General features: G+C 37.2%; 1 protein-coding gene across 1 annotated transcript; it reads right to left on the bottom strand.

The window, feature by feature from the left end:
- Positions 1-4,603: 4,603 nt before the first annotated feature.
- ramp2 (receptor (G protein-coupled) activity modifying protein 2) lies at positions 4,604-15,058 on the bottom strand. Its single transcript, XM_056241026.1, has 6 exons — positions 14,936-15,058; positions 14,103-14,167; positions 13,902-13,959; positions 5,566-5,595; positions 5,212-5,380; positions 4,604-5,119 (listed from the first exon to the last, which is right to left on the bottom strand). Exons 1-6 carry the CDS (start codon positions 14,988-14,990, stop codon positions 4,891-4,893), a joined length of 606 nt encoding a protein of 201 aa, XP_056097001.1. The 5' UTR covers positions 14,991-15,058; the 3' UTR covers positions 4,604-4,890.
- Positions 15,059-15,173: the final 115 nt, after the last annotated feature.

Raw genomic sequence — 15,173 nt, 5'->3', positions numbered from 1 at the left:
AACACAGCATAAGCTTGTTTTTTTTGGTTCAGGAGGCACTGTAAAATATTTTACTTTTTGTTTGTGGAGCTCACTGTGTGTCTACAAATCTGCATAGTCTCATGAAATGCGCTGATGATGTGTGATGTCTGTGCGAGCAGGGTGCGTGTAGGTATGCATACATATGTTAAAAGGCAGGTAGGACCTAGTATCATTGCATTTGGACCGAATGCAATAATTGGATGAAATAGTTTTTTGTCTAAAGACTTCCACAGAAGATATATGTACATGTTTTAATATTTAGACCACAACTATCATTGATAGCTATCAGAATGTGAAGACAGTTTCAACCAGTAAAACAAAAAGTGTTTATAAAACAAATAGCCTACCCTACCTCTAACTAAACGCGTGTTTTATATGACAGCTGAAATTGTGTTAGTGGCGTGTGTAATTATATATAATTATTAAAATAACTGCAGGCATTTACATGTTTTTGCAGGTAACGTTCCACCACGCGTATAAGAAAATTGTGATAATGTATGTGTATTTAGCTCACTTTAGCAACTTGCAGAAGAAAAAGAACAATACTTTTGTAGTTTTGAACTAATTTCTGTTTATGAGTAGCTTTCATTTTTCAGCTAATCTTTTCATTCATAAGTGCATACCTGCAGGCCTACTTCGTTTTGCGCCTCTTCTGTTTATTTTCTTGTGATCTCACGTCACAAAAGTGGGAAGACATATTGTGTAACACCATGACTATCAACAAATAGTTCCTAGTATGGCATTGGTGAAAGACATTTTCGCGATGTGGCATCCTACACTCCCCCTCTGACCACGGCTGTCCGTCTGAAACCACCTCGCCATGGTCATTGTCCAAATGAAATACTGTGAGGCTGAGCCTGACCTCAAGCCAGACCACATTTCACACCAGCAGAGTCGACAACGCTCTTGGCCTCTCAATGGGTTATTGCCTGTATCAACAACAGTCTAGTTTAACACAGTGAAACACTGAACTCTGAGGGTCTTTAAAGACATTGGTCTGACGGGTCTGAACCCGTCAGACCATCTTGAGCATCTGAACTCTGCATTGCTGACAAAGTGTGATCCGGTTTTCTGCCAAATAATGCAACCTACGAGATTGTGCTTGCATTGAGATTGCTCTTCCACGTTTTTGAATTAGAAATATTAGTTATACAATGAATAAATATGGCTATAATTGGTTGCATATTTCTGCATTATTAAAACAACTACAACAACAGGCAAAATAATCCAGTATAGAGCTATAACAAAACTAAACTAAACAAACTAATTTCTAAAGTGTTGCTGCCATCTATTGGCACAATAGCTACATCCTAAGAATTAAAGAGCTTGATTTTCAATCCTACAACTACTTCAGTAAAAACACTTAGCTGCATGTTTTTCACAAACCTTCATATCTTTCAAACCATTTTATATAATCTATGCCATTTGGATATATTGAGGATACTGTTGATAATAGCTTTTATTTTCTGTTGTGTGTTGTTTTTTAATTTGACACTTGTCAATTGTAGTCCATTCCCAGGCTAGGTGTCAGCTTAGCCAGCCATGCAGAGGGGTAAGATGAACCATCAGCTCCTTGTCCACATCCTTTTTCATCTGTCCAGATATGTATGCTGAAATGGGAACGCAGGCAGGAGAACAAGAATGAGAATTCCTCTGGTAATTGTCAGAAAATGTATTTTCAAGATACTATCAGTGTGCCGTTTTAGGTGACTGCAAAAAATACAACAGCACTTACAGCACAACCATGCTGGGGATTCATCAATACATTTCCCTTCATCTATTCCTCATAAACTTTTTTGAATTTAATTACATTTCAAATTCTTCTTCATTGTGTCTCTTCACTTCATGTTTTTTTGCTTTAATCATTCTCTCCGTTCCTCACTTTTTGTTTTATGTCTTTGTTCAAATCAATGTACAAAATGTTTAACTTTGAGTACTTAAATAGTGTGAATGAACAAACATCTGTTGAGCTATGGAAGTTTTACAAAGAGCTCCCCAAATATCAAATACCACAGTAAAAATAAGGCATGTACTCCATTTTATATAAGACCCTTACAAATAAAAATAATAATAAAAAATTAAAAATCTGCTAATGCTAAACACTTGTTTAGATTGTCTTGCATCTCAGCAACATCAAACAGAAGACATCAGTTATTATTTTGGTTGTGACCTTTGTGCCTTTAATAACAATTACTCATTCAGATTAACACTTTTGGCGAGATAACATTTGGATAGGATATTGAATATATTAACTTTTTATTGGATTTGGATAACTCCAGTTTAAACCACTGGGTGGCAGTATCACATACATTTTTTTCTATTAACTCATTTTTAGAGACGTTTGTGTAAATGGAAGAGAGAAACGAACAAACAAGTTAGGCCTTATTGTCCATAGCCGGTATTACATTTTTATAGACATGTTTATTTTAATATGCATTCAAATTAAATGTGTATATATAGCCTATATATATTAAAAAACGTAATGTGAATCCCGTGCCGTATGTAGGCTAAGGCCCGTATTTAAGGCAACAGAATAAAACGGGTTAGCCAGGAACTCGTGTGAGTAGTGCTGTATTGTACTGCAACTGTAAGATCGCTGGCCAGGGGAGTATGTGAATCTGTGTTTTGGATCAGTGCCGGGGATCTGGCAGTAATGAAGGCCAGGAGCATCTGGCCGGCTGTGAATGGCTGATTGCTGAAGATGTGAGGGTGTGTCCTCTCTCCCGAGACACGTGAGAGTGACGCCGGATTGGATGATCTGTTTGCGGCGGGCGTGGCGTGTGCCTGATCTGAGCCGGAGGAGGACGAGGAGCAGAGCCGAAGAACGAGACACAGGAGGAGGGAGATTACTCTCGTCGTTCCCACCACACCCTGCCAGGCCGAGTCTCGACACACACATAATGTTACACACAAGACTTTGAGTGTGTGTTTTACAGTGGAATACTAACTAGGCTACTCTACAAAACATTGTAGTGAGCAGTAATATACCTGCAGAAAAAAACCCCATCTTAAACTGGTGGTTTGAGAGAGGTTTTGCAAATTGTTTTAAGCTGACCAGGCTGGGAGACCATCTTAAACAAGTAGGGGTGGTTTAAAGGGATACTCCACCCAAAAATCATTTACTCACCCACCTCAAGTTGTTGCAAACCTGTACGAGTTTCTTTCTTCTGATGAACACAAAGGAAGACATTTTGAAGAATGATTGGAACTTTGGCACCATTGACTTCCATAGTATTTCTTTTTCTACTATGGAAGCCAAATGGTGCCAAACAACTGTTTGGTTCCAATCGTTCTTCAAAATATCATCCTTTCTGTTCAGCAGAAGAAAGAAACTTATACAGGTTTGCAACAACTTGAGGGTGAGTAAATGATGACAGAATTTTTATTTTTGGGTGGAGTATCCCTTTAAGTTGTTTTTACAGCAGTGATTTCATCTTAAATTGAGTTGTTTATACTACGAACAAATAAGACCTTGTATTTTTAATTGACTTCAATAGAGTTCACTGGAACATGATGTAAGACTATAAACAGCTTCTTCTGTTTTTAACTCTCTCATTCCAGCATTTTCCTCTCCAACATCAACCCTTCTGTCTGAAGTGTGAGGGTCATTTTGAATATTTGAGCTCTGTCACAAATCATTTTCCATGTGGAGGCAGCACAAACACAATATATTAATTAATATGGAAGGTTGCAAAAAGGACACTTTTACTAAAATCACAATGATATACTTAAAACATGTGGTTTAATTATATAAAAACATTTTCAATCAAAGTAAAAGGTGAAGTATAAAATTATTCACAGGCTCTTAAAGTGGTTCTGTGAAGTACATGTCCATTAAGAACACATCTGTAGACATACACTATTTTTTTTCTAGTATAAGTGATGTGAAACAGATTTAGAGAGAAAACATGCTCTCCTTCACTTAAAATAATCCATTATTGAAATAATTATAAAACACAAACAGAAATCTCATTCATGTGGCCACATTGATATAATAATTATATTGCTAAGTAAATTACAATGCAGTTCCGTGTAAAGGGCAGAGTAAAATTAACATGGACAATGCAAGTGGACATTACAATCTAGGCTATAAACCTCCATTTTCTGACATCCCATTCCCTCTCACATGTTTTTTTTTCCCCTTCAGAGACATTTGTACGTCATTAACTTATATAAATAAACAGATATTCAATAAGCGGCCTGTTGAAATGGACACTTTCATTTGGCTTTGTTTTGTCATGCATTTGACTCATTTATGCTTAATTCTTCAATGATTGTCACAATAAATTTAAAAAGTCAATCTTTATGACTTGTGTCAAAATAGAAACGAAATCACAAAGACACTATGCTCAGAGTCAGCTAAACAGCTCTTGTCACCAAACTAACAACGAAATCTACATTAAAACATGGGTTAAATATTTCATACAGTGCATAAGGTGGACACTCAAACCAGTTTGTTCTGTCTTGTGATGTTTTGTTCACCTGGTTACGTATGCAGTAGCTTACATTTGACTGCTTCAAACTAACCTTTTTCCATTGCCATTTCACATTTTATACTTCATTAGATTATGCATTTACATCAGCTGTAGGTTAATGATAAATATACTTTTCTAACCACCAATTATTTCATTGAAGTACAGTAACATTTTCCAGTCAGAAGTCACCCCCAAAACAAATGGCCATCCTGCATGCTGGTTTATTTGAACCTGGAGTCGACCAGGTGCACATTCACTCCAGGGGAGTGTTGGGCCAGGACATTATCCCGGAGTGGGATACCATCCCGAATGAAGAAGAAACGAAGCAGAAGAAGAAATAAGAACAAAATCTTCTTGCACCTGGAATCTTCTCTAGGACCTCCTGTCTCCATTTTTAGTCTTGAGAACAACTAGGACCACCATGGCAGGGATTAGGCATATAGGGGTCATGACAAGGGCAAGGATGATGCCGGGAGGGGGGGTCCCTCAGTGCCTCTGTGGGGCATTCTTGAAAATAAGCGGTGTGGATATCCACAAATATGTTTTCAACAAACTTATTCGGCCAGGGAATCAGCAGACATTCAGCAACAATCTCAGTACACACAGTGAAATTGTTGTATGCACTGCCAGAGAAACAGACAGAAAGAAAGCCACCAATAACTATCAAGCACATACAGTATTATATGGCATTTGATAATGAATCCTTAGAAAGTACCTTTTTACTCTCTCCAAAGAACACCAGTCAGTACTGTTTATAGACTCCATAGCCAAATCAAAATTATATTTACAAAAGGGCACCATCATTTCATAGCATTTTTGAGTTTTCCAGGAACTGTTCACACATATTGAACAGTATATGTCACAGATGCTCTTGTTAGCACAGCCTGTGATGTAAATGAAAAAATAAATAAAAATAATAATAATGAGTTATATAAGTCATGTGAATGATCCTGTCATACATAATGTCGTTTTTGCATATGTATCTTTTAGGTGTCACAGTCAAGTTGATATAAATAAAGTAGGCTAATTATCTCTTAAGCTATTTTGACAAGTAATGTAGCCTACATACCAAATGTTCCTCCATCTCCACGGCCAGGATCTAAAAAATATAATTAAATCTAATATCATCATTAAGTTCATCCTACATCATATTCATCTTATTAGATATTCGTCTGTGACATCTTCATCGTGCAAGCACAGATTTCTCATGCACTGCATAAGTGTCTAATTTAGGCTAAATGAAAGCTGATGTTGTATATCGACGCACACAAAACTTACCACAGAGAAAAGATAGAAAGACGCCAAAGAAGCTGAAGGATACCCTCATATCAGAGCAAACGAGCGCTGGCGAGATGATCGAAACCCGCCACTGAATGTGCCTGAACTTTTACACCAAAGAGCGCGAGGCATAACAGGAAACGCGGCGGGTGGAAGCGTGATGCGCCGTATCCACATGTGGAACCGGGGTTACCAGATGTTCAGATTTAGAAAGCTGCTGACCGAAAACGCTTTAATTTTCCCACGTAATAATGCTCCACCTCTGCCCCCCCCCCCCCCCCCCCCCCCCCCTCCCTCTCCTCTCTCTCTCTCTCTCTCTCTCTCTCTCTCTCTCTCTCTCTCTCTCTCTCTCTCTCTCTCTCTCTCTCTCTCTCTCTCTCTCTTTGTCTGGACTGGAACTGAAAAACCCTGAAACTTTTAATGCATTTTCAATTACTTTCAATTAAGGAGGCATAAATACAATCCATTAATTAGCCATAACAAAATATTAAAATATTAAACACAAAAAAAAAAACGTGAATGAGATTTCAGTCATAAATTTGTTCATTTTTTTTTTTTTTTTTAAATAGGCTACTATTAATTACAAAACTCTTAATGTCTATTATGTTTAACTATAATAACTACATGTCAGTTTACTTGTGTCTCACAACAATCCTCCACAAGTAGGCTGTTAGTTCTTGCTCATTTGGAGTTGGACATGACGAAAGTAATATCTTGCGTTCGACAGCAATTGTAATTCTTAAATGTGTTTTTGATAAAGAACTGCTTCATATGAGTAATCAGCTCGGGAATCAGGACCACACGGCTCTGCTGTATTTTTCTGATTCAGACGAAACATAAGGGCAGCTAGCTCACACAGGACTGAAGACCTGAATTTGTGGTGCTCACTAACTTACACAACAAGGTTTCTTCCTAGCTAGACTTGTTTTATTCACTAATTGTTTTCAGTGGCAAATTTTGCTTTTGTTCCCAGGACGTTTGCCTAAAAGGTAGGATAACATTCTCTAAAAACATTCTAGTGATAACATTGTTCAAAATGACCCCCTTTTTATAAAGTGTTTAGAGGTCTAAGTTTCCCAGCGGGCACTGGACGTGGACAACTCCACAAACAGCATTACAAGCTTCACTCATTACAAACCAGTTGGACGTTATTCTGTCATACGTGCACAAAAGTTCTAATTGAGAATTAACAGAGGTTTAGATGTTGATGTTTTATTGAAAACAATAGTTTGATGTCACCATTTTGGTGATCAGTGTTTGTTTTAGTTGGGTGACTCTTGACCTTAACATTAGTTGTCTGGCTGCTGTAACTGCTTGTCATGGCCAGAGCATCAAGAGAAAATGTGATCAGATAATGTTGGCTACTTAATGGTGATACAGCTATAATCTCATCCAGAAGCTAATCTTTGATAGATTTTATTAATTTCACGTGATTGATTATAATAGACCTGCAATAGGTTTAGTAGTCCAGGATGAGATCCAGCAGTTCTATAATCAGATAATCTGAAGGATTAAAAAAAGCCGGGTTGTCATCTGTCGTCGTCTTTTCATAGCAGCACTCATACTACACAAAACAATGCTGACTAGGTGCACAAACTACAAGATATTTGGTCAAGAGGCCAACAGCGCAAAAAACTCTTTCTCACATAAATTCACGCGAGAAATTCATGCAAGTGATTACGAGATTTTTTCGTTTATACCATCTGCACTGTGATCGGCTGGATTTGTTCCACCTTGTCTATAGAGTGGTGCAGTATGATAAATCACGTTGAAGGCCAAAACACGGAAACGAGTTAGCATTTTAGATTTTCTGGTTCCATCCCCGAAGTCAATGGGATTTTTGGTTAAATTGCTGAAATAAGGTCTGTGGTGAACACAAGCTCAAGACTTCACGTTTTATTCTATGACATAAAATACATCAGTATTACCCCAAGCGTACGTGTCTTGAAAAAGGCGGTTGCTAACAAGTGGCTAAATGGGACTACAGAGGCTGTCGAGGAGATTAAATGTCATCACGCCGAAAAGGTAAGCTCAGTCCGCTTTTACAGCATTATAATTGTGCTCTTACACTTGATCTGTTGATTGTGCAATACAACAACAAGTTGGAACTAATCTAGCCAATCACAGTGCAGATGGTATAAACGGAAAAACGTTGTAATCATATACATGAATTTTTCACGTGAGAACATGTTTTTTTTCGCTGTTGGTTTGCTTTGGGCTAGCTCTTGACCAAGGCTGCATCTGAAATCGCATACTTCCCTATACAGTTGGCAAAAAACAGTATGTCAAACGACAAAAGATGTATGTCCAAATTCACAGTAGCCTACTCATAAATGACGTTAGTTGTATTCATAAATGAGTAGGCAAGGTACCGGACGCAGATTTCGGACGCAGCCCTAATGTATTGTGGCTTGTGCACCTTGTCAGCGTTGTAGTAGCCTATGCATGCGCACTGCTATGGCAAGATAACGACAGATGACAAGAATCCTTGTTGTGTAGCAGCTCCACACAGTGTTGCCAGACCAGACGTACGATAATTATCGTATTTGTACGATAATTTTGACCTCTATACAATGTACGATCAATTATGAAAAAAATAAATCCCATAATGTACGATAATTTCTGAATTTTGTGACACTTCAATCGGAGGTCATTGGAACCATATGCTTCTATTCTCATTGATCTAGCTGTGGATCTACGTCATGATTGTGAGGAGAAAGTGAAGGTGAGAGAGCACGGCAGAGAGCGAGAGAACTTGTGTGTGTGCCTCATGAAAGCTACATCCCCCGTCAACAATCCAGTCAACTCCCCCCATCCCCCATCCACCATCCACATCAACAATCCAGTCAACTGCCCCCCGGCCCCCGGCCCCCAGTCCTGCCCAGTCCTGTGTGAGCTTGCTCTTAGTTGTGTTGTGGTGAGTAGTAGAGGGAACTTTAAGAAAGAGGAAAAATTTTAATGGAAATGTTTCTGCATAAGAACTGGTTCTCAGTTCTAGTCTCAACTCATGATATTGTAAAGCACTGTTGTGTTTAAAGGATAGCTGTTTCCCCGAGGCGCGGATCTTTTCTGAGCCGAGCACACCCAGGCCAGATGGACATCTGCAAACGGGTCTCCCCCTTTAAAAAAACACTGTTTCTCTCAGGTTGATTCCTCGTCGGCTCAGTGGTTTTGATTTATTTGCATTTTTGCATCTGTTTCCAAACAGGAAACATAAGTGAACATTTAGAGGCAGAGCAGGGCGGCTTGATGGAACGGACACTTTTAAGAATAACTGGGTCATATTAAGATCGAGTTCGGGAAACAATATAATCAGAGTTTGCCATCTGTGCTCGAAGGGCCGCACTTTTGGTTTAAGACCAGCTGTGATTGAAACAAACTCTCAGCTCACTCACTTCAAAGTATGAGAAAGAGGCGAATCCAGGGCCGACGGAGGACTGGAACAGTTTATGTAACACTTCTGTGTTTGTGGATCTCATGTTGACCATGTGAGTTTGTCTTCAATCGGTACCAATAGATTAAGTCTACTCTACAGGAAACCATTTAGTGTAGTAGGCCTACTGTTTTTTTTTTAAATAAAGTTTAGATTTTTCTGATTTTTTTAGCAACCTACTTTCAAATTTTGGATGATATATCACCAAGAATCTTTTTTTTTTTTGCATTGATTTTTAACTCTGCCAATTAATTTCCGTCATTTATGAGACAACGCTTCCCCGCCATTGACGAAATTTTTGAGATAGGTCCGACTGCAGAACCGCAGAACCATACGTCATAGCAGAGTGAGGACGACAGCGCCAGCCTAGTCTCGCGTAGCCAGACCTTCAGACTGACGGCTGACGTTTAGCCAACGTTTAGCCAACGTCCCGTGGGCGTGACGTCTGAGGCTGAGACTAGCGCCAGCCTAACAGTCTGATGCCGGAAGTGGGCGTGGCCAGGCATTGCGCTACTTCTGTGTTTTAGAACGTTTCAAAGTTTAAAACAATGCTATTATGAATATATTTTTTAACGATTTCATTAAAAAAAAATATTTAAGAGATAGGCCTATATATATATATATATATATATATCAAATATTATAAAATATAATAACTATGTTTTGTCCTATTAACAAAAGACAGGCAATGTAGCCTACTATTAACAAATGTTAATAGTTTTTTTTATAGTTGGCGCTGTCGTCCTCACACTGCTATGACGTATGGTTCTGCGGTTCTGCAATCGGTTACTATTGAAATTTTCGAGATACCCCTCGCTGCAGACTGTAGCGCGGTGACATCACGTATACACGTCACGTATGTACGTCACGTATGTGTTACCACGCATGCGCAAAGTAGACGCATGTGCGCACGCGCAAATTATACGCATTTGCGCACGCGCAGTTCATTACAATCACTTCCGGCGATGGATTCGATGGCAGTAAGTCAATAAGGATTATTTATGCTGTTTTAACAATTGTTCTTTTGTGTTAACGCATCAGAAATGTTTTAGATTTGACAAAAAATGTTATGTTTTATGATCTCATATTATCAAAATGACTTCAGCGAGATTCAGCGAGTCTTAAAATGATATGTATAAGTCTTAATTCGCCTTTAAACAAATTAAGGTTTGAAAGATGTCTTCAAATAGAGCAGAAAGACTTATGTAAGTAATGTAGTTGATTGTTCCATCCATTGCAAAAGAAATGTTGTTCCTCAGTATCAGATCGTACTGTAAAAGTTACATTCGTGAATGTAGTGAGTAGTACACTTACAGTACGTAAGTTATGTTAAATACATTTGTGGTGAAATTAATTAAAGTAATGGAGTTGAACATTGTATTTTGCTCAAATAAGATTCATTGTGATTCTCCTTAGTTGTTTTTATCATTTAAACAGCATAACTTTTTTTTTTAAACTAGTTTATGTTGTTCATAAATAAATAAAAGTCTCTTAGGTACTTTACAGACAAAGCCAATAACTTTGTTTAAAAAAAAAAATATATATATATATATATATATAATTCCTTGTATGACTCTGTACTATATTAATGCCTTTCTTCAAAATGATTCATATTGTTTGTTCTGTATTTTATCTAAATTAGGTGTTGTGAACTGGAGTGCATTTTCCAGCAATACAAGCAAGAGTTCCGGGTGCCCTTCTCGTTAACTCTGTGCTTGCACTGCAATATACGAGGACTGCCCACCTGGGGCTGGGTGTGTGGGTGATGGCAGAAGGGGAGTCCTGCGTTGATTTTATTCTGATAAGGAGGTTGAGGGTTATGCTCAGTTGATTGTTTTTTCAATGATGGAGGGGAATTTCAAGCTGAGTGTGTGTGTGTGTGTGTGTGTGTGTGTGTGTGTGTGTGTGTGTGTGTGTGTGTGTGTGTGTGTGTGTGTCTTTCTGTCTGTCTGTATCTCTCTTTCTCTCTCTGTGTGTGTGTTTCTCTCTCTGTGTGTGTGTGTGTGTGTCTGTCTGTCTCTGTGTGTCTCTGTCTGTGTTTGTGTGTGTGTGTGTGTGTGTGTGTCTGTCTCTGTGTGCGTGTCTGTCTCTGTGCTTGTGTGTGTCTGTCTGTGTGTGTACAGATGTATGTGATTATCTGTATTTGTACATATTTCTTTTACACAATTATCTTTGTTTTGAAATAAAAGTTATGACTGTTATGAGTTTTTTTTTGAGTTGGCATGCATAATATCGGATACAGAGATTGACAATGTGCTGTTTAACTTCAATATTGGAATAGATGTTTTATGATAGCCTATATAATGCACAAAAATAAACAATTATTAACTATTAAAGGGGAATGATTAAAATAAGAAATATATAAGGTGCCATCAGTGTTTACAGTAATTTTGTAATTTACAAAGTGAAGTGCAATAAAAGACAGAATGAATCTAAGGCTGCTGGTGTCCTTTTATAAATCCACCATTGAGATCATTCTTTCATATTGCATCTCTGTGTGGTTTGCTGGGTGTTCTGCTGCCGACAAAAAGGCTCTGCAGAGAATCATCAAGACTGCAGAAAACATTATAGGATGCCCTTTACCATCTTTGTCAGACATTGCACTTAGTCGCACTCTCTCAAGAGCCAAAAACATCATCAAGGACAATACTCATCCAGGTCACCTTTTGTTTCAACTGTTACCTTCTGGTAGGCGTTATAGGTCTATACAATCCAGCACCACCAGATTCAAAAATAGCTTATTTCCAAATGCACTGTTTTAATTCAACTTTATACTGATTTTATACTGTTTTTATTTTTGATTTATTTATATCTATTATTTTATGTACTGTAAGGATTATTTAAATGTATTTATTGTATACACCAGTGGAGAGTGATCCCAATTTCGTTGTATTGTAAAGTACAATGACAATAAAGGCATTCAATTCAATAGAATGTAAAAATAAACTTTAAATAAAATACTACACAGATATTACACAATAATACATTCTAAAATTTCTCATAAGTTTACCTTAAATCAGGCATAGTTAAAACTATGGATGTGTGTTTTACTTCTTTTTGCTGCTTTCATTATTACTTTAGAGTTTTTAAATACATTAACATTTTTGTTAAATATTATGTCAAATTGACGCGGGACGTCAAAACACGTGACGTAAACGCGTAACGCGCATGCGCTGTCGCCGCGATATGGCGCATGCGTGGTAACACATACGTGACGTACGTACGTGACGTATTGTATATACGTGACGTCACCGCGCTACAGTCTGCAGCGAGGAGTACTTGAAATTTTCCGGCTTTCCGTGTTTTCACTGTTATACGGTAGGGGGCGCTATGAAACATCTTCTGAAAGAGTAGCTGAATCTCCTGATCAAAACAGAGGTGAAAAAAGAAGAAACAAGCATATAATCATATGCATATGTAAATATGTAGATCATCAACATTAAACAGGATAAATCAAAACTGCCTAACATAACTGAATGAAATGTCGACCCAGGATGAGTTACAGGACTGTAAATCTTTGCGATCTACTCCATCTATATTTTGATCATCGTTCTGAATCCAATCTGGACAAAGTCTTTGACAAAATCGTTATTTTCTCAGCTTTTTGCTCAAAATGTTGCCTTTTTAAACGCCCTACAATACCGTAGGACTCCCAATTGCAAAAAGAGTGGATCACGATCCTGAAGCATTGCAAATGACATGACAGTCTCGCTACAACATCAAACAATATATATTTTAAATTATATTTTTGCAATAAGCGTCACATATATTTTTATTTTTATTTAGAATTAATGACTTATTGTTGATAGTTTTAATTTACTGTTTTATTTTATTCAGTTGTCATTCACAAAGCTATTCATAGGATAGACTACATAGACTACATTTCTACATGAGTTTTTCATCTTCAAATAATTTTTTGCTTCAAACAAAAAGTATTGCTAAGATTCAACTCAGAGCTGGTTGGTTTGGTTTATATTAAAGACATGCTTTTTTGACCTTTAGATTTTAAGGTAGAATAAAACATTTCTATATATATATATATATATATATATATATATATATATATAAATGGTATGAAATTAACTCTTTAAGAGGTGAGAATAAAGACCAAATAAGGACTTTCCTTTGTATGTGTGTTAACGAAAGCAAAAAACAGAGAAAGACAACATTTATTTATGTGAATATACTTTTTACGTAGCATGCCGTGCTGTATGTGTTGTTAAACGTCATATGTGTGTGACACTCACAGAACAATGCAGTCTTTGTTTCTGTTTTTGGATCCTTACAACAGGCCAATCTAAATCTCCCCTGTGCCCATGTGTTTATCCAAATATCAAACTGAAGCAGTTGGTTTATTCTTCGTTCCAGAGACTCTCCCGTGCATATAAATATTAGGGGAAAAAATCTGATTGAAAGTGTCAACAAAATCTCTCACCGCAGTGTAGAATTGCGACACAATATTCTTTACACCATTATTATGCTATTACCTTCCTAGCACTGATTGTTTGCTATTCTTTGTTATACGTGCTTATACCGTGTATACATGGCAGCACTGCACATCAGCAGCTCAAAATGGACTCAATTTAATCCATACACTGAAAACAACTTCACAGTATGGTTTATTTGGAGATAAAACTCAGAAAAACAAAAAATTAGCAACATGTCTGTCATATTTATACAGCTGTATCCCTCACCTGCTCTGGTGTAGGCAGTGGTTTGTACTTCTATCGGTGGGGTTGATGCAGTCGGCCTCTAGGGCACAGAAGAAAAATATTTTTTTTATGAGAGACAGAGCATGGGTTTACAAAAATATTTTTTGATAGCCAATAGAATTCTTGAATAAGACTTTTAAAATGTGCATATTTTTATCAGGAAAAAAATTCAACACAACTCACCACAGCGTGTTTCTGTTCGTTTGGTACCAGGGTCTGCAGAGTTGAGACCATTAGACACAGACAGACTATCATGAAAAAGAAACTTTGTATTATACACATGAATCACACTTAATTTCAGAAACGCACTGGCATTTATTCATCATTATAAGACCAGCAATTCCAGCAGTTAGGGGAATATTGACAGGCATGGAAAAAGATGCAGGAAGGGAGGAGATGAAGGGAGATGAAGTGCACATCCTCCCTTTGTCTTGTCCAGTTGGATCATTAAAGTCATTTCCTCAGAAGTGTTCTAATCCCTTATTTATCTATATCTACCAAAACAGAAACTTAAAGCATAATTTTGAAGAGGTCAACAGTATCATTTCTAGCCTACATGATATTCCATTAGGCTATATTTTCTTTATGGTCACAAGGGCAAAAATATAAAATATGAATAGGCTACATTTAAAATACAATTCAATATTATATATTTTCCATTGAACTGTTAATTAAAAATTTAGATCAATAATTCCGGTTTGATCTCTAGTGGAATATATTTCTGGCATCGCCACTGATGTACATTATATTTTCTTTATGCTCATGAGGGCAAAAAGTTTAAAATATTGATAAATTTAGAACACAATATAATATTTTAATATATATATATATTACACTAGAGTTAAAATCAGAATTGTTGTTCAATTTCTTTTCATTAGAAACAGTTCAAATTAAATGTTTTAAATATATTGAAGATAGTACTTCTTTTTAATACCATTTTCTCTTGGAGGAATGCCTCTGATTTTAAGTTTCAAGCACATAAAACCAAACTTTTATTCTGAAGGTTCAGATCTTACCCCAAAACAGAAGAGTCCCTTGTGGTTTTGAAGTAGCTATAGATATGAGCGCCATTATGCTTTAATCCTGGGATCCTGTCTGTCTGTCCACCTCAGCTTGCACACATCACATGTATGAGCTCTTCAACAGGAAGACTCTATTAAAACAACAGGATGTGCTCATTTCCTTAAAGGGGTGGTGAATTCATACATGGAGAGACATTACAGATAGAGTGGGCTGTCTAATATATCCCAATGT

The sequence above is a fragment of the Rhinichthys klamathensis genome, unplaced genomic scaffold (assembly GCF_029890125.1).
Source record: "Rhinichthys klamathensis goyatoka isolate OS25496 unplaced genomic scaffold, OSU_Roscu_1.1 h1tg000626l_1, whole genome shotgun sequence".
Lineage (NCBI taxonomy): Eukaryota > Metazoa > Chordata > Actinopteri > Cypriniformes > Leuciscidae > Rhinichthys > Rhinichthys klamathensis.
This window is presented reverse-complemented; position numbering and strand designations above follow the sequence as displayed.